The sequence below is a fragment of the Pongo pygmaeus genome, chromosome 6 (genome assembly GCF_028885625.2).
Source record: "Pongo pygmaeus isolate AG05252 chromosome 6, NHGRI_mPonPyg2-v2.0_pri, whole genome shotgun sequence".
Taxonomy (NCBI): Eukaryota; Metazoa; Chordata; class Mammalia; order Primates; family Hominidae; genus Pongo; species Pongo pygmaeus.
The window spans coordinates 139,531,927-139,551,312 of record NC_072379.2 but is presented as its reverse complement, the minus strand read 5'-3'; the positions used below and the strand labels follow the sequence as shown (position 1 = coordinate 139,551,312).

At 46.0% G+C, this 19,386-nt stretch overlaps 1 protein-coding gene across 2 annotated transcripts in view; it reads left to right on the top strand.

The window, feature by feature from the left end:
* DENND2A (DENN domain containing 2A) overlaps positions 1-19,386 on the top strand; it is an 82,512-nt gene that overhangs the window by 8,064 nt on the left and 55,062 nt on the right. For both annotated transcript variants that reach the window (XM_063667891.1, XM_054496815.2), the window contains exons 2-3: positions 6,656-6,783; positions 8,723-8,844. In XM_063667891.1, the coding sequence (XP_063523961.1) occupies positions 6,656-6,783; positions 8,723-8,844 (250 nt within the window). The remainder of the gene's footprint in view (positions 1-6,655; positions 6,784-8,722; positions 8,845-19,386) is intronic.

Here is a 19,386-nt window from a genome sequence, read left to right as displayed (position 1 = left end):
GCAAAGCAGGAGTGTGGCCCGAGGGGCCTGGGGTGAGGTCTGAAGGTCTTCTGGACCTGTACACCAGGAAGGGTCTGGGGTGAGGCCTGAAGGTCTTCTGGACCTGTATACAAGGTGTGGATTTGGGCCTATTACCTAAGGGCAATGGAAAACAGGAACATTTTTAAGACGGGGAGAGGGATGATCAGATTTGCATGTTTAAGGCCGGGCACGGTGGCTCACGCTCGTAATCCCAACACTTTGGGAGTCTGAAGAGGGTGGATCACCTGTGGCCAGGAGTTCGAGACCAGCCTGGCCTACATGGTGAAACCTCGTTTCAGGTAAATATACAAAAAATTAGCCAGGCATGGATGGCGGGCGCCTGTAATCCCAGCTACTCAGGAGGCTGAGGCAGGAGAATCACCTGAACCCAGGAGGCGGAGGTTGCAGTAAGCCTAGATCACGGCATTGAACCCCAGCCTGGGCAACAAGAGTGAAACTCCATCTCAGAAAAAAGAAAAAAAAAAAAAGATTTGCATGTTTAAGAGACCGTCCTGTCAGCAGCCTGGAGACTGGGTGGGCACCAATGGGCAGGTGGGGTGAGGCAATGGGGAGGAACAGTGAGGTCTTGTAGTTACCCTGTGGTGTAGCTGCCTTGGGGACTGAGAGAAGTGGGTGGGTTCAAGAGATGCTTTGGAGGTAAAACTTGGGTTAACTAGTTAGACGTAGGCAGTAAGTGGGAGGGAGGCTAGGAGTCTGATTTCCAGGTTTGAGACCTAAACCTTTGGATGGCAACACTGGGCAAGGAGCTGGTTCTTATCAGAGAGAGGCAATAGGATTACAAGTTCAGCTTTGAGATTCTTGTGCATTGTCCAAATGGGAGGAGCTCTAAGTTAGCATTTCATTTACAAAAATATGGAGAAGTCATGAAGAACATTCAAAATACGACTCAGAATCACAGTGTTTGGCGTTGGTTGTTGAAATTTGCCTATTACATAGGCTATAACGCCCTTCAGCAAAGTTCTTTTGAACAACCAGCTCATTCTAGCATCTCTGAAACTCAGAAGTACCAAATATCAAACGATCATTTGAGGGCCTGGGAAGTAAAGTGAGGCTGAGTGGAGGTTACACCTCTTCCCCAGGCTGTGGGCTCCCCAAAGGCAGGGACTTCTCGCCTTTGTATCACCCACTTTGAGCACAATGTGAGTCGCATGTTTACTTATTAAACTTGCAGGCGGGGTGTGGAATGAATGTTGAAAATGTTTAAATTAGAGAGAAGCCTGTTTGGATGTGGTTATCGTTCATTAACCTTTCACAGTTTCCTTTCTCTCAAAGTTAATGTGTAAATGAAGGTACTAAAACTTTCAAGTTAAAAAAATATTTGTAGAGAACAGAATTAGCTTTGCGGTTGGAGGATTAGTGTAATCACATTTCTCCTCTTCAGGGAGCCTAATCACCTACCTGAATCTCAGAAGGGGAGGACTGATGTCCCTGACATTTATGTAGGCTGTAGAAATAATGCTAGGTGGTCCGGCCATGGTGGCTCACACCTGTAATCCCAGCACTTTGGGGGGCTGAGGTGGGTGGGTCGCTTGAGCCCAGGAGTTCAAGACCAGCCTGGCCAACATGGTGAAACCCCCCTATCTCTACAAAAAATACAAGAATTAGCCAGGCATGGTGGCAGGTGCCTGTAATCCCAGCTACACAGGAGGCTGAGGCAGGAGAATTGCTTGAACCCTGGAGGCGGAGGTTGCAGTGAGCTGAGATCGCCCCACTGCCTTCCGGCCTGGGCGACAGAGCCAGACTCTGTCTCAAAAAAAGAAAAAAAAAAAAAAAAGGCAGGGCACGGATCACCTGAGGTCAGGAGTTCAAGACCAGCTTGCCCAACATGGCAAAACCCCGTCTCTAACTAAAAACGAAAAATTAGCTGGGCGTGGTGGCTGTCACCTGTAATGCCAGCACTTTGGGAGGCTGAGGTGGGCAGATCACGACGTCAGGAGATCGAGACCATCCTGGCTAACACGGTGAAACCCGGTCTCTACTAAAAATAAAATTTAAAAAAATAGCTGGGCATGGTGGCAGGCGCCTGTAGTCCCAGCTACTCGAGAGCCTGAGGCAGGAGAATGGTGTGAACCGAGGAGGTGGAGCTTTCAATGAGCCAGGATCGCGCCACTGCACTCCAGTCTGGGTGACAGAGCGAGACTCCGTCTCAAAAAAAAAAAAAAATTAGCCAGACGTGGTGGCAGGCGCCTGTAATCTCAGCTACTCAGGAGGCTGAGACAGGAGAATTGCTTGAACCCAGGGGGCAGAGGCTGCAGTGAGCCGAGATTGCACCTGGGTGACAAGAGCCTGGGCGTCAAGAGTGAAACTCCGTCAAAAAAAAAAAAAAAGAAGAAGAAAAGGAAGGGGAGGGGAGGGGAGAGGAGAGAGAGGGGAAGGGGAGGGGAGAGGAGGGGAGTAGGGAGGGGGAGGGGAAGGAAGGGAAGGCAGGAGAAAGAAAGAGAGAGGAAGAAGAAAGAAAGAAAGAAAGACAGAAGGAAGGAAGGGAAGGGAAGGGAGGAAAGGAAGGGGAGGGAGGGAGGGAAAGAAAGAGAGAGAAGGAAAAGAAAGAAAGAAAGAAAAGAAAAGAAAGGAAGGAAGGAAAGAAAAGAAAGGAGAGAGGGAGGGATAGAGAAAGAGAAAGAGAAAGAAAAGAGAGGAAAGAAAGAAAGAGAGAGAGAGAGAAAGAAGAAAGAAGGAAAGAAAGAAAAGAAAGAAAAAGAGAGAGAGAGGGAGGGAGGGAGGGAAAATAAAGAACTACTAGGAAGAGCTAACTTTCTAAATGCTTTGACATGTATTACCAACACATGACAATGATAGATCAAATGTTGTAACTGGAATCCTATTTTCCCACTAGTTCTAGAAACTGGACATGTAATGATTTCTGGCTTCTCCTTGATCTTGTATGGACTGTACCTCATGTTAATTTGTTTGCCTTTCAGACTTCCTGCATAGGAATTAGTCACCTGAAAACTAACACTTTAATACAGGAAATAGAGCTGCTATTTGAGAAAACTTTTGATGAATCGTTTTGCAAATTAGTTTTGCAACATGAATAACCATCTTTTATTTTGAAACAGGGTCTCACTCTGTCTCAAAATGAGTGAGAGTGCAGTGGCTGGAATGCAGTGGCTTGATCTTGGCTTACTGCATCCTCCAACTCCCTGGCTCAAGGGATCCTCCCACCTCAGCCTCCCAAGTAACTGAGGCTATAGGTGTGCCCCACCACACCCAGCTAACTTTTGTATTTTTTATAGAGACAGGGTCTTGCTCTGTTGCCCAGCTGGTCTGAAACTCCTGAGCTCAAGCAGTCCACCTGCTTCGGCCTCCCAAAGTGCTAGGATTATAGGTGTGAGCTACCGCGCCCACCCCCATCTTCATTTTTTTAAAGGGAGTTTTTAGTTGTTTTCAAATTGGACTTTTCTAATGCTGTTTAGACTAGTGATACCTTTTATGTGTCAGAAATCAAATGCAAAGCATGGCTGACCTTTATTATTATTATTATTATTATTATTATTATTATTATTCCCCAGAAACAAGATCTCACTCTCTCACCCAGGCTGGAGTGCAACTGGCATGATCTCAGCTCACTGCAACCTATGCCTCCTAGGCTCAAGGGATCCTCCCACCTCAGCCTCCCAAGTAGTTGGGACTTCAGGCACATGCCACCACGCCCAGCTAATTTTTGTAATTGTTAGTTTTTGTAGAGATGGGATCTTACTTTATTGCCCAGGCCGGCCTTGAACTCCTGGCCTCAAGCAATCCTCCTGCCTCAGCCTCCCAAAGTGCTGGGATTACAGGCATGAGCCACTGTGTCTGGCCTGAACTCTTATATTAGCATCTTGTTCTTGGAAATATAGAAGGATTATACAAAACATTCAAACTATGTCTTGAAATCCCAGGTGTCTGACAGTAACCACTGGGATAGGATAAAACTAATCCTATCCCAACAAACCCCAACACATAATCCAGATTCCCGCTTGCATTGCATGTGCTTTATTTTTATGTATGCATGTATGTATTTTTTGAGACAGAGTCTCTCTGTTGCCCAGGCTAGAGTGCAGTGGCGCAATCTCAGCTCACTGCAACCTCCACCTCACCTGTTCAAGCGATTCTCCTGCCTCAGCCTCCCAAGTAGCTGGGATTACAGGTGCACACCACCATGCCCGGCTAATTTTTATATTTTTAGTAGAGACGGGGTTTCACCATGTTGGCCAGGCTGGTCACGAACTCCTGACCTCAAGTGATCCGCCTGCTTCGGCCTCCCAAAGTGCTGGAATTACAGGTATGAGCCACCGCGCCCGGCCTGCATTACATGTGCTTTAAATAAGCGAGCCATCCGCTGAGATTTGGAGAGCCTTTAACCATACAGATATCTTTTGTTGTTAGGGCACTTATTATGAAAACATTTTAAAGATTCAGATATTATTTCATAGGTACTTTATCATTTTGAAATTTTACCTATACAAATATTGTTTCCAATGAGATTTTTAAAAATAAAAACAGAACTATAATCCCAGACAACAGGGAGGCTGAGACAGGAGGATCGCTTGAGCCCAGAAGTTTGAGACCAGCCTGGGCACCAAAGCAAGACCCCCATTTCCACAAAAAATTAAAACTTAGCCGGCCTCGGTGGCATGCAACTGCAGTCTCAGCTACTCAGGACGCTGAGGGACAAGGATTGCCTGAGCCCAGGAGTTTGAGGTGCAGTGAGCTGTGGTGGCACCACTGCACTCCAGCCTGGGCAACAGAGGGAGACCCTGTTTCTAAAAATAAATAGAGCTGTCACCATGGCAAAGCAAGGCACAGCTACAGCCCCTTTCTCTCTCTCAAAGAAAAGGCCAAACTCAGCCAGGGTCATGCTCTAATTCTGGGCAGTCAGGGCTTTACCTGTAGGTGGTGGTTGCTACCCTGGCCCTGAGAGTGGGAGAAACTGCCTGGCTTCCAGTGAAATGACCCCTTCCTGTCCCCCTTTTCCCTGTAAGGGTTCATAGCATCTCCTCATAGCATAGATTACTTACTACGTGAGGGAAACAGAGGGTCTGCCTGGGTATCGCACAGTACTGTGTAATGCAGCTTTGTATGGAAAATTAGTTCAGGTTCCCAACAACAAACTGTTGAAATTCAGCCTGTTTTAATTTGGAGCCTGTGAATGCAGCTTCCCTCCTGACGTGCCTCACTTAAATAAATGCTCTCCATAATGCCTTGTGTCATTAAGAGCATCAGTCTCCAACCAGACTTCCTGGAGTCAGACCCTAATTCCACCACCTTTTCCCAATATACCTGGAGCAATTTATCTAACCCCTCTATGCCTCTGTCTTCTGATAAATAAAATGTGTGTAAGAGGCCAGGCGCAGTGGCTCATGCCTGTAATGTTAGCACTTTGGGAGGGTGAGGCGGGTGGATCACCTGGGTTCAGGAGTTCGAGACCAGCCTGGCCAACATGGTGAAACCTTGTCTCTACTAAAAATACAAAAATTAACCAGACATGGTGGTACATGCATGTAATCCCAGCTCCTCGGGAGGCTGAGGCAGGAGAATCGCTTGAACCCAGGAGGCAGAGGTTGCAGTGAGCCAAGATCATGCCACTGCACTCCAGCCTGGGCAACAGTGTGAGACTCCATCTCAAAAAACAAAAAAAATGAAAAAAGTGGGTAAGAATACTAATTTGCGGTTAGGCACAGTGGCTCCCACCTGTAATCCCAGCACTTTGGGAGGCCCAGGCAGGAGGATCACTTGAGGTCAGGAGTTTGAAACCAACCTGGGCAACATGGCAAAACCCCGTTCTACAAAAAAGTACAAAAATTAGCAGGGCGTGGTGCTGTGTACCTATAGTACAGACAGTCAGGGACTGTCTATACTGTAATAAGACAGTCAAGCACTATCTATACTATAATAAGGACTGTTCCATATCCTTAGTCACAAGCCTTTTAGTCTTGGATGAACTACATAAATGGACTGAAACTTAGTGTCCTGATTTGTAAAACAGTGTAGACAGTCCCTGTCTATACTAGTGAGCCACTGCACCCGGCCCCCTTTTTTATTTTCTATGTATATGTTTGTTTACAAAGTTGGGATTGTATTTTTTTACATATACTTTATTATTTTCACTTAGCATTATAGCATGAACATTCTTGCACATAAAAGCCACATCTCTTATTCATGGATTTTCACACCTTTTACAATAAAATAAGTTGATTTCAGGCTGGGCACAGTGGCTCACACCTACAATCCCAGCACTTTTGGAGGCCAAGACCGGGCAGATCACCTGAGGTCAGGAGTTTGAGACCAGCCTGGCCAACATGGTGAAACTTTGTCTCTACTAAAAATACAAAAACTAGCCAAGCATGGTGGTGCATGCCTATAGTCCCAGCTTCTCGGGAAGCTGAGGCAGAAGAATTGCTTGAACGCAGGAAGCACAGGTTGCAGTGAGCCAAGATGGCGCCACTGCCCTCCAGCCTGGGCGATGGAACAAGACTGTGTCTCAAAAAATGAAATAAAATAAAAGAAGTTGATTTCGGTAACAATTTTTCTAAGAAAAAGAGAATTTGGGTGAAGGGATATATTAATATATTCTCTGAAGCAGCCTAATTTGATTCAAATTCTTTGTTTCTTCCTCCCATCTGGCACATTCCAGAAAGTCCTATGAGTTTGAAGATTTACTGCAGTCTTCCTCTGAGAGCAGCAGGGTGGACTGGTACGCACAGACTAAGCTGGGGCTGACACGCACTTTATCGGAGGAGAACGTCTATGAAGACATTCTAGGTAAGAGGCCACAGCGTCTGTGTGTGGGTCTGAGTCTGTCTGGGAGAAAGGGGAGGGAGAATGGGGCTGGCTGCTGGAAACACACATGCACACACACATACACACACACACACTCGAAGACACCTGTGCACTCGGATGAAAGAGCAGGCAGGTGGGGTGGGAGAGTCAGCCTTGTGGGATATATGAGAGACCCTAGGGCTGGAGGGGGAAGACTGGCTGGTGATGAGTGGCCAAGGAGGCAGTGTGGCAGTGTGGCATAGTGAGAAGCATGGGGCCTGGAGTCTGAAGATCCAGAACCACAGCTTGGCTCTGCTGCCTATTGGCCGCAGGACATTGAGCCAGTGACTTCACGTCTCTGAACTGAGTTCTCCCATCTGCATAATGAGGATGAAGCTAGCTCCCTTGCGAGGTTAAGGACTGGAGAGAATGTTGTGTCAACTACCTCACTTATGACAGATGCTCAGTCAACTGCAGGGATTACTGAATGAAAGAAAACACTACACACCAGAGCCTCCTTCAGAAACTGTCAAGAGTGTGGCACTAACAGGGCGTCAGAACACAGACTAAATGTGATTTAAAAAGTAACTCTGGCTCTAAAGCATCCTCTGAGATTTCGGAGTGGGTCTCAGATTCAGAGTTTGGTGAGTTCAGTCATCTTCGGGGAGGTTGATGGTTTTAGTGAAGGGCGAGCTCCAACTGCTTATGGTGGGGGTGAAGGGTGGGGGAAGAAACAAGCTGATAAAAGGGAGAAACCCTTATGTGTGTGCAGGTGAGGGGCAGGTAGGGTGGATATATGCAGACATGCAGGCGTGTAATCATCAATACTAGAAAAAACTTACAGAAGGAGGAAATAGAAAATTTGAGGAAGGCAGATGCTTAGCTAAGCAGTTGGAATTGCATCTGTGTCCAGGCTGCTGGAGATGGGCTCCTGCCAAAGCAGCGGGATTCCCAGATCTAAAATGGGAGAGAGATCTGGACTTCTCTTAGCAGTGACTGCCCAAGAGGATGCTTTCAGTTACAAGGAACAGAAAACCCAACTAAACTAGCTTTTTCTTTCTCCATTTCTTTTCTTTCTTTCTTTTTTTTATTTTTTATTTTTTTTTTGAGACAGGAGTCTCACTCTGTTACCCAGGAGTGCAACGGCACAGTCTCAACTCACTGCAGCCTCCGCCTCCCAGGTTCATGCGATTCTCCTGCCTCAGCCTCCCAAGTAGCTGGGGTTACAGGCGCCCACCACCACATTCAGCTAATTTGTGTGTGTGTGTGTGTGTGTGTGTGTGTGTGTGTGTGTTTAGTGGGGACGGGGTTTTCCCACGTTGCCCAGGCTAGTCTCAAACTCCTGGGCTCAAGTGATCCACCCCCTTCGGCCTCCCAAAGTCCTGGGATTACAGGTGTGAGCCACCACACCCAGCCTCCTTCCTCCATTTCTTACCTCTCAGGTTAGCTTTATTCTCAGCAGGCTTCCCAGGGTCCCCACAATGGCTGCCACCAGCTTTCTGGAATCCATATCTTCCTGGTGGAGAGAAGAGCTGGTATCCTGCAAGTCCCAGCAGAAATCCTGAGGTTCACCCTCATTAGACCAGCCAAGGTCCTTTGTTCACCTTTGGAGCCCGGGAATGCCATGCAGTGATATCACTTAGGCTTAGAATATGAGCCCTTCCCTGAACTGATTACTGAGGCAGGGATTTGGGATACCTAGATTGGCTAAAGCGCTGAAACTGAGAATGGAGTTAATCTCCCATGGCCACAAATGAGGAGATGGAGAGGTAACCCAGTGAAATCAGGGGCTGCTACCAACAGGAGGGGCGCATCGATGGCAAAACAGCAGATATCCCTACAACGATGGACACAGGAGAGGCCGAGATGCTGACCTCAGTGTTTCGAAAAGGGAAATGTCCTCAGTGGTCCCAGGTTCCTGACGCATTGCCTTTGAACACAGATCCGCCAATGAAGGAGAACCCTTATGAGGACATCGAGTTACATGGTCGCTGTCTGGGGAAGAAGTGTGTCTTGAATTTTCCTGCTTCTCCCACCTCTTCCATCCCTGACACACTCACCAAGGTATGAGTCCCCTGAGAGTGGTGACAGGAGAAGGGGCCGCAGCATGGTGGCCTTGAGCACTCTGGAGTTCCGGCCAGCACTGGAATTCCAGGCCACCCCCACCTGCCCTGCCAGGCTCCTGGATTTGTACATCGCTGGCTGACTGGTTTTCCTGCCTCTAGTTCTCTTGGAGCCCCTCTGCTCAAAAAAGCTTCCTAAAATACCATTGAGCTTCTGGCTCAGAAACCTCCTCAAACTGGGTAAATAAAAGATGGTACATCCGTCCCATACAACTGTTAAGAATGTCTTAACATAGAGCATACCCTAAGATACAAGACGGAAAGGCATGATGTAGAACAGTAGTTTTAAAGTATTTTACCATTTGTGGGTTGTTGTTGTTGATTTAATTGAGTCAGGGTGTTGTCGCTCTGTCACCCAGGCTGGAGTGCAGAGGTGCAGTCACGGCACACTGCAGCCTTGAACTCCCGGACTCAGTCAATCCTCCCACCTCAGCCTTCTGAGTACCTGGGATTACAGGCACATGCCACCAGCCCAGCTAATTTTTGTATTTTTTGTAGAGATGGGGTTTTGCCATGTTGGCCACGCTAATCTTGAACTCCTAGGCTCAAGTGATCCAGCTGCCTCGGCCTCCCAAAGTGCTGGGATTACAGGCATGAGCCACCGCACCCAGCCTGTGGGTTTTTTAACGAAAGAATATACATATATGTAAACTCGCCCATGTCTGTATGTGGGTTTTTTTAATGAAATAATATGCATATATATAAAGATGAAAGAATATACGTATATGTAAACTCACACATGTATGTGTAAGACTATCTCCATCCCCAATGTTGGAGGTGAAAAAAAAATCTCCGTGCGGATACCCAAGCATGAGTAACTGAGGACCTCAGAGGAGTTGTCCTGTCTGAATACCCAGAGGGCAGGGGGAAGGCTGACCTTCTTTTTACAGAATATTCTTTTGAACTTTTTGGAGTTTCATACCATATGCACATAGATAATATAACCTTACTGATATAGATGGTAATTTCAACCCACTGCCTGCAGGACTAGCATTTGTAACAGATATCTTGGCACCCATTACCCCTAATCTCCCATAGTTCCTACATACAAATGCCCCCTCCAGCCAGAGCCTACCAACTACCCCTCTGATGTAGGCCTGGGACATGCGCACTCTCTCTAAAGGGCCATAGAGTAAATATTTGGGGCTGTGTGGGCCATATGGTCTCTGTTGTAACTACTGAGAGCGGCCAGTGTAGTGTGAGGCAGTCATAGACAATGCGTAAGTAAATGAGTGTGGCTGTATTTCAATCAACCTTTGTTGTTGTTGCTTTTTGTTTTTGTTTTTTGAGACGGAGCGTTGCTCTGTCTCCCAGGCTGGAGTGCAGTGGCACAGTCTCGGCACTCCCGGGTTCAAGCAATTCTCCTGCCTTAGCCTCCCAAGTAGCTGGGACTATAGGCATGCGCCTCCACACCTGGCTAATTTTTGTACTTTTAGTAGAGACGGGGTTTCACCATTTTGGCCAGGCTGGTCTCAAACTCCTGACCTCAAGTGATCCGCCCACCTTGGCCTCCCAAAGTGCTAGGATTACAGGCGTGAGCCACCGCACCTGACCTGAATGCTGAAATATGACTTTTTTTTGTTTTTTTCGAGACGGAGTCTTGCTCTGTCACCCAGGCTGGAGGGCAGTGGCGCGATCTCGGCTTACTGCAAGCTCCACCTCCCAGGTTCACGCCATTCTCCCGCCTCAGCCTCCCGAGTAGCTGGGACTACAGGTGCCCACCACCACGCCTGGCTAATATTTTGTATTTTTAGTAGAGATGGGGTTTCACCATTCACAGGATGGTCTCGATCTCCTGACCTTGTGATCTGCCCGCCTCGGCCTCCCAAAGTGCTGGGATTACAGGCGTGAGCCACCACACCTGGTGAAATTTGACTTTTATATGATTGTCACTTGTCATGAAATATTATTTATTTTTCCAACCATTTAAAAATGTAAAAGTTAATTCTTAAGTCATGGCTTGTACAAAAACAGGTGGTGGGCCAGATGTGGCCCACAGGCCAAAATTTGCCAACCGGCGAGGTCATTTTTAACTCTGCCCTTGGCTCTCACCGGGACCTCTCCCCATCCTTTGAGGCCCAGTTCAATCATGTGTCCTTTAAGAAGCTTCTCCAGCCATCCCAATCCCTGGGACTTGTTTCTCTCTGATTATCTGTAACACTCAGTTAAACCATTTCTTTTTTTGTTATTTTTGTTTGCTTGTTTGTTTGTTTGTTTGAGACAGAGTTTCATACTGTCACCCAGGCTGGAGTGAAGTGGCCCGATCTCGGCTCACTGCAAGCTCCGCCTCCCGGGTTCATGCCATTCTTCTGCGTCAGCCTCCCAAGTAGCTGGGACTACAGGCGCCCGCCACCACCACGCCCGGCTAATTTTTTGTATTTTTTTTTTGGTAGAGACGGGGTTTCACCATGTTAGCCAGGATGGTCTCGATCTCCTGACCTCATGATCTACCTGCCTCGGCCTCCCAAAGTGTTGGGATTACAGGCCACCGTGCCCAGCCTTAATATATCTTAAAAACATCTCCCCAACTAGATTATAAATTCCTCAAGGTCAAAAGGTATATATTCTAAACCTAAGTTAAAAGAAAGAAAGAAAGACAGAAAAATGTATATATTCTATTTCTTTGGTTTTCCCATAAGGCCTAACAGTTCTACAATATTTAGTAGAAGAAATTAAGGCAGGCCAAGTACCAGCTGCAAAGGGCAACTTAAATCTCATTGCAAGGCTCTGTTTCCAGCCTAGGAAAAGCAGTGGTCTTCCTGTCCCAGCCCCACAGGGTCAGCATCGTTGGCAGGTGGGGCTGTCTCCACCTGAAACCTGTCTCCTGTGCTTGATGGCCATAAAGGGATGCTGCCTGCCACCAGGCTTCTGGAAGAGGTGAGAGAACAACCTATCCCAAAGGATGGATCTTACAGACCCAGATAAATTGCTACAATACTTGCCTGCACCAGTTAACTGCCATTTCTCTTCTCATATGGAAAAGGGTGTCATCAAGAATAATCCATGGCAACTGACAATTAGCAAATACTTTCTGCTTGCCTTGGAAATGTGTTGTTGGTATTTTCATTGGAATAGGGATGTCTTCAACATTTAGGAAATCCTTCATTTCCCATGGCAGAGAAGCCTGACTTAGAAGAAGAAAGCAAGCTGTCACACCTGGTCTGTCCCCTCTGGGTCCTACCTGGCTCCCCACTTCATGTGGGGAGTGAACTGCCTCACCCCTGAGGAACAATGAAAAACATCTGCCCAGGCCAAGCACGGTGGCTCCTGCCTGTAATCCTAGCACTTTGGGAGGCCAAGGCGGGTGGATCACCTGAGGTCAGGAGTTCGAGACCAGCCTGGCCAACATGGTGAAACCCCATCTCTACTAAAAATACAAAAATTAGCCAGGTGTGGTGGTGGGTGCCTGTAATCCCAGCTACTCGGGAGGCAGAGGCAGGAGAATCGCTTGAACCTGGGGGGCAGAGGTTGCAGTGAGCCAAGATCATGCCACTTCACTCCAGCCTGGGTAAAAGAGTGAAACTCTGTCTCAAAAGAAAAATCTGCCCAAGGCAGCTCTGCATTCAGGGCAGAACGCTCCTCCCTGATACCAGGAAATAAAGGCTTACCAACCCTTTTCTTCTTGTCCCTGCTGGGCTGGAGAAAACCTAGAGCCTCTGCCACCAAAGCAGCTAAGCCCAGTAGGTGAGAATGTCAACAAGAACTTAATGTCCAGCTGTATCTGTATCTGTAGCTGTCCTGAAGAAAGAGAATCCAGTTGTCCAGAGCACGTGTCTGATTGCCAGGGATCCTTGCAAGCCCTCAGCGGGACACCGTGTCCGTGCTCATTTTTCTGCTCATCCACATCTGGGTGTCTGCTGTGTGCCCTGTTCTAGGGGACAGCTGGAGACTTCACCACTTCCTCCATTAGCTCATCAAATATTCATGGAACATCTACCGCATCTGGGCTGCATCTGGGACCCTAGAGCTTGCAGGAGCCCCTACCAGCCGCGGAGAGATCCTCAGCCATCTTTGGGATGTTCATTTCATTAGGCCACGGCTAGTTATTCAGGTCACTAGAATTTCCATTTGAGAGGGAAGGGTCTGTTGGATAGGCTCTGCTCAGAAAGGACCAAGTGTGCAGCTGTGGGTAGATGCTGCTGCTGCTGAACACAAACTGCAAGCTCCTGAAAGGGACTGTTTTCTTTTCTTGCTACACATCACCCACCATTTCTTTTCTTTTCTTTTCTTTTGAGACAGAATCTCGCTCTGTCAGCCAGGCTGGAGTGCAGTGGCTCGATCTCGGCTCACTACAACCTCTACCTCCCGGGTTCAAGTGATTCTCGTGCCCCACCCTCTGACTAGCTGGGATTACAGGCACAGGCCACCGTGCTGGCTAATTTTTTGTAATTTTAGTAAAGACAGGGTTTCACCATGTTGGCCAGGCTGGTTTCGAACTCCTGACCTCAAGTGATCCGCCCACCTTAGCCTCCCAAAGTGCTGAGATTACAGGCATTAGCCACCACACCTGGCCTATATTTTTCAATATACGTCCTTTTTAAAAATAACAAGCTGGGTGCCCAGGCACAGTGGCTCACGCCTGTAATCCCAGCACTCTGGGAGGCCAAGGCAGGCAGATCACCTGAGGTCAGGAGTTCGAGATCAGCCTGGCCAACATGGTGAAACCCCGTCTCTACTAAAGATGCAAAAATTAGCCAGGTGTAGTGGCACGCGCCTGTAGTCCCAGCTACTTGGGAGGCTGAGGCAGGAGAATCTCTTGAACCTGGGAGGGGGAGGTTTCAGTGAGCTGAGATTGCGCCACTGAACTCCAGCCTGGGCGACAGAATGAGACTCCATCTCAAAAAATGAATAAATAATAATAATAGTAAAATAACAGGCTGGATGCAGTGGTCCATGCCTGTAATCCTAGCACTTTGGGAAGCGAAGGTGGGAGGATTGCTTGAGGCCAGGCATTCGAGACCAGCCTGGTCAACATAGTAAGACCCCATCTCTACAAAAAATTTAAAAATTAGACAGGCATGGTGGTGCATGCCTGTAGTCCTAACTACTCGGGAGGCTGACATGGGAGATTCACTTGAACCCAGGAGTCCAAGGCTGCAGTGAGCTATTTTTGTGCCACAGCTCTCCAGAGTGATAGCCTGTCTCCAAAAATAAATACATACATACATACATGCATACATACATGCCTTTTTTTTTTTCTGAAAACATTGTAATTATAAAGTTTTTCTGGTTACATGATACAGAATAAGTGTTTCAATTACTGAAAAGTTTAATGGAGAAAATAAAACTCATCCACAATTGGGGAATTTTACTTTTCTTTATGGCTCTATTTTCTAATATTTCTGTAATAGATTTACTTTTTTTTTGAGATGGAGTTTCCGTCTTGTTGCCCAGGCTGGAGTGCAGTGGCGTGATCTCAGCTCACTGCAACCTCTGTCTCAGTTTCCCAAGTAGCTGGGACAATGGGCGTCCACCACCACACCCAGCTAATTTTTTTGTATTTTTAGTAGAGATGGGGTTTCATCATTTTGGCCAGGCTGTTCTTGAACTCCTGACCTCAGGTGATCCACCCACCTTTGCCTCCCAAAGTGCTTGGATTACAGGCATGAGCCACCTCGCCTGGCCCAGATTGACATCTTATGTATGTGTATTTATGTGTGTGTATTTTAAAGATCTCTTTAAAATGTACATGTAACCCCAACACCCACTGCTAACACTTTGGTTTATTTCCTCTCCGATTTTCTCACACACACTGTGTGTGGTGTGCATCCATGTGTTTGTGTGCATGTGTGTATACATTTTATAAAAAGATTTGTGATCTTGGGAGGCCGAGGCAGGCAGATCAACTGAGGTCACGAGTTTGTAACCAGCCTGGCAAACATGGCAAAACCTCGTCTCTACTGAAAATACAAAAATTAGCCGGGCGCAGTGGTGTGCGCCTGTAATCCCAGCTACTTGGGAGGCTGAGGCAGGAGAATTGCTTGAATCTGGGAGGCAGAGGTTGCAGTGAGCCGAGATTGCACAATTGCACTCTAGCCTGGGTGACAGTGAGAGACTCTGTCTCTAAAAAAAAAAAAAAAAAAAGATTTGTGATTATATTGTATATACAGTTTTGATGCTTTTTTATATTGATCATGAGTGTTTTCCCATGTCATCAATTTCTTTTTTATTTTTATTATTATTATTATTATTTTAAGACAGAGTCTCGCTCTGTCGCCAGTCTGGAGTACAGAGGCACGATCGCAGCTCACTGCAACCTCCGCCTCCCGGGTTCAAGCGATTCTCCTGCCTCAGCCTCTCAAGTAGCTGGGACTACAGGCGTGCGCCACCATGCCCAGCTAATTTTTGTATTTTTAGTAGAGACGGGGTTTCACCATGTTGGCCAGATGGTCTTGATCTCTTGACCTTGTGATCTGCCCACCGTGGCCTCCCAAAGTGCTGGAATTATAGGCATGAGCCACCACACCTGGCCTAATTTATTTTTAGAAACAGTTTTTATTGCCTGCACAGTATCCCATTATCTTCATAGAATGTCATTAGTCCCCATTGTTAGAATGCCCTTGTATGCCTTTTTATTTTTATTTTATTTTATGAGACGAAGTCTCACGCTGTCAGCCAGGCTAGAGTGTAGTGGCATGATCTCCGCTCACTGCAACCTCTGCCTCCTGGGTTCAAGCGATTCTCCTGTCTCAGCCTCCTGAGTAGCCCAGGTGCCCGCCACCACACCCAGCTAATTTTTGTATATTTAGTAGAGACGGGGTTTCCCCATGTTGGCCAGGCTGGTCTCGAACTCCTAACCTCAAGTGATCCGCCCACCTCAGTCTCCCAAAGTGCTGGGATTACAGGCGTGAGCCACTGCACCTGGCCCTTGTATGCCTTTCTCTGTATACATATTTAGAGAAGTGTCTCTTTTTTCATGCAAGAATGTGTGTACCTACAGGCACATATGAGCAAATATGTATGTTTGTGTGAATGATAGACAGCACAGGAGGTCTCCTAAGAGTAGGAATGATGTTGAGATGGGTGAGGGGGATGGGGATAGTTTATATCAAGGACCCCTGTAGTCTCCCACAGGCAGAGTCTCCTGAGGCAGTAAAGTCAGGGGTAGTAGAGGACTGGAAGGAATTGAGCCACCAGCCACCATTCACAGACAAGAAGGGTTAATGAACCTGGGCTCGAATCCAGCTTGGCCGCCTCTGATGGGGCACACAGCTTCCTTGCTACTGCACCCCCTACCCCGCCCAGGATGTCCCCTAGCCACTCTCCTGAAACAACTGAAGAGGCTTCAGCAGGGAGGTCGGACCTCAGACCATCAGGGTTCTTGTCTCTTTTCCCTTTTGGACACTACAGATCTTTTGCTGTGCCATCATGAGTCGGAGATCTATACAATTAGGGGTGTCTGGGAGCCTCTCAGCAGAGCTAAGCCCCTGAGGTTACTCCAGAGAGACACAATGGGATTGGGTGCCATAGATGTTGGTGTAAGGTCCTCTGATCAAAAGCTAGAATCTTCTGTGGACCACAGTCTGACACATCGTTCTTAGGATCCTAGAGTGACTTCCCTTTTATACTATAGTTCTGGGTGTGACAAACAACTGCTGGTTCCCTGATGTTATGAATAAAGTTCTATGGAAACACAGCCAGGCTCATTCATTTATGTATTATCTACGGCTGCTTTTATACTACAAGGACACAGTTTAGTAGTTTTAACAGAGAGGATATGGCCCACAAAGCCTTAAGTACAATCTGGCTTTTAAGAAAAGGTTTGCTGGCTGGGCGCGGTGGATCACGCCTATAATCCCAGCACTTTGGGAGGCCACAGTGGGCGGATCACCTGAGGTCAGGAGTTCGAGACCAGCCTGGCCAATATGGTGAAACCCCGTCTCTACTAAAAATACAAAAATTAGCCAGGCGTGGTGGCACCCGCCTGTAATCCCAGCTACTCGGGAGGCTAAGGCAGGAGAATCACTTGAACCCCCGAGGTGGAGGTTGCAGTGAGCCGAGATCGTGCCACTGCACTCCAGCCTGGGCAACAGAGCGAGACTCCATCTCAAAAAAAAAAAAAAAGAAAAAATTTTCTGATCCCTAAGTCCAAGATTCATATCCTCACTTTCAAAGGCCTTCAATAGACAATTAGATGTCTTCATCGCTGTATCATCTCTTCCATCTGTTTCAGTGCACTTACTCTAAGCCTTGAAGACTCTTTTGATCTAATTTACTCTCCCTCACCACTATTCTCAGATTGTACTGTGTCATTGCTAATACTGTCCCCCACAGCTAAGTCTTCCCATTTTATCAAATAAATATCTACTGAAATCCCACCCCATCATGAAAGCTCCCTGAACATTTGGTGGCTTATTTGGGGTGCCCTGGGACACATCAGGATCCCCTTTCTCCAGCAGGGTGACCACTCAGAGATGCAGCCCACACATTCTTCAGAAAGCTGTGTGTTGTGTTTCCATTCCTTCTCTGGTTTCTTCTCTTACCTTTTCATAGGTCATATCTCCTTTGAATGAACACCATCACAATCTACATCTCTAACAAAAGCAGAACCTACGTTTTCTCAACAATTTGATAGGAGATTCCAGTGCAATGGTAGGAGCATTTCCTTGGATTTTATTATAGATGGAATTTGGCCTCGAAGAAGGCTTGCCCCTCTTCCTTCTTTTTGTACTCTTATGGTACCCAATCCAGGTCAGCTCTTCCTCTACTGAAAGTTTATGGCACTAAGCAATTTATTGCTCCTTGGAGACCTGTGATGAAACGTTGGAGCTGGCCACTTAGGAAACTAGGAGTCTTTATTTTTGGAAATCTTTAAAAAGAAAAGATTCTGAAGTTATTTCTACTTACTATTTGGAACTAAGCAAATAGCAAATGAAGAAATCAATGGAGCAAAATATGCCTATTCTATGAGAGTTTAAGACAGGATAAATGTGGCCTCATAAGTTGATAAAGAAAAGCTCATTCATTAAATAGAACAGGGATAAGTTATTTTGGGGAAAAAATGATTTAGATGAACATATCACAAAATAAATTACTGATGGAGTAATAAATAAAATGTGTATGAAACAAACCAAGAAAATCTGGAAGAAAACGGAATTGAATATTTATTGAACTTCTAAAAGGAGATAGATTTTTTTTAAGCAAAGAAAGAAGAGATTAAATGAATTACAAAAGAAAATATTAACACATTTTCATATAAAAAGTTATTATAACTAAAATAAAAATACAGATAAATCACATGGGAAAAGCACACTTATGGCAAACCTGACAAATAGTTAATATCCGTTCTACGTAGAGCTCATTGAAAATAGTAAAAACATTAGAATCCTAAAAGATAAACAAAGAACATAAAAAATACACTGCAGAAAAATACAGTTGGCGCATTGAAGTATGAAAAAATGTCAATGATGAAAAAAATTATATGTATATCTTTGAAAGAACCTTCCATATCAGTACATCAAGTTTTTTGTTTTTTGTTTTTTGTTTTGTTGAGATGGAGTCTTGCTCTGTTGCCTAGGTGGGGGTGCAGTTGTATGATCTCAGCTCACTGCAACCTCTGCCTCCTGGCTTCAAGCAATTCTCCTGTCTCAGCCTCCCAAGTAGCTGAGACTACAGGTTCACGCCACCACGTCAGGCTAATTTTTGTATTTTTAGTAGAGACGGGGATTTCACCATATTGCTCAGGCTGGTGTCGAACTCCTGACCTCAGGCGATCCACCCACTTCGGCCTCCCAAAGTGCTGGGATTACAGGCGTGAGCCACCGTGCCTGGCAAGTACATTAAGATTTTTTAAATAAGTGCATAGTATTCCACTGTTTGGGTATATCATAATTTGTTTGAGCAGCCCCTCTATTGATGGCTATCTAGGTTATTTCCAGTATTTTGTGATTACAAACCATGTGGCAATGTACAATATCCTTTGCACAATATGTTTCCTTGTAAAAAATAACATTGCACAAATAAGAGTATATCAGCAGAGTAAATTCCTAGAGGTGGAATTGCGGGGTCTGAAGCTATATGCATCATAATTTTGTTAGCTCATACTAGACTGCCCTCTGTAGTGCTGTGCCAAGTGATGCTCCCACCAACCCTGTATGACAGTGTGGGAGTGACTTTTCTCCCTCACTTTCACCAACAGAGTGAGCTATCAAATTTTCTTATCTTATCTCTGAGCAAAAAAATGTTTCTTTAATGGAGCTTTAATTTTCTTTTCTCTTGGGAATGAAGCTAAGAATCTTTTTATATACCTAAGAATCGTTGTATTTCTTTTTCTCTAAATTTTCCATTATTTTGCCTGTTTTTCTTTTGAGTCGTTAGTCTTTTTCTCATTAATTTGTAGCGTATTTTAGGAAAATGAGTTCATTTCTGTGGGTTATTTTCTATGGGTTCTAAATTTTTTTAGCAAGTGTTTTGTTTGCCTTTTGACTTTGTTTTTTGTTTTGTTTTGAGACAGTCTCACTCCATCACCCAGGCTGGAGTGCAG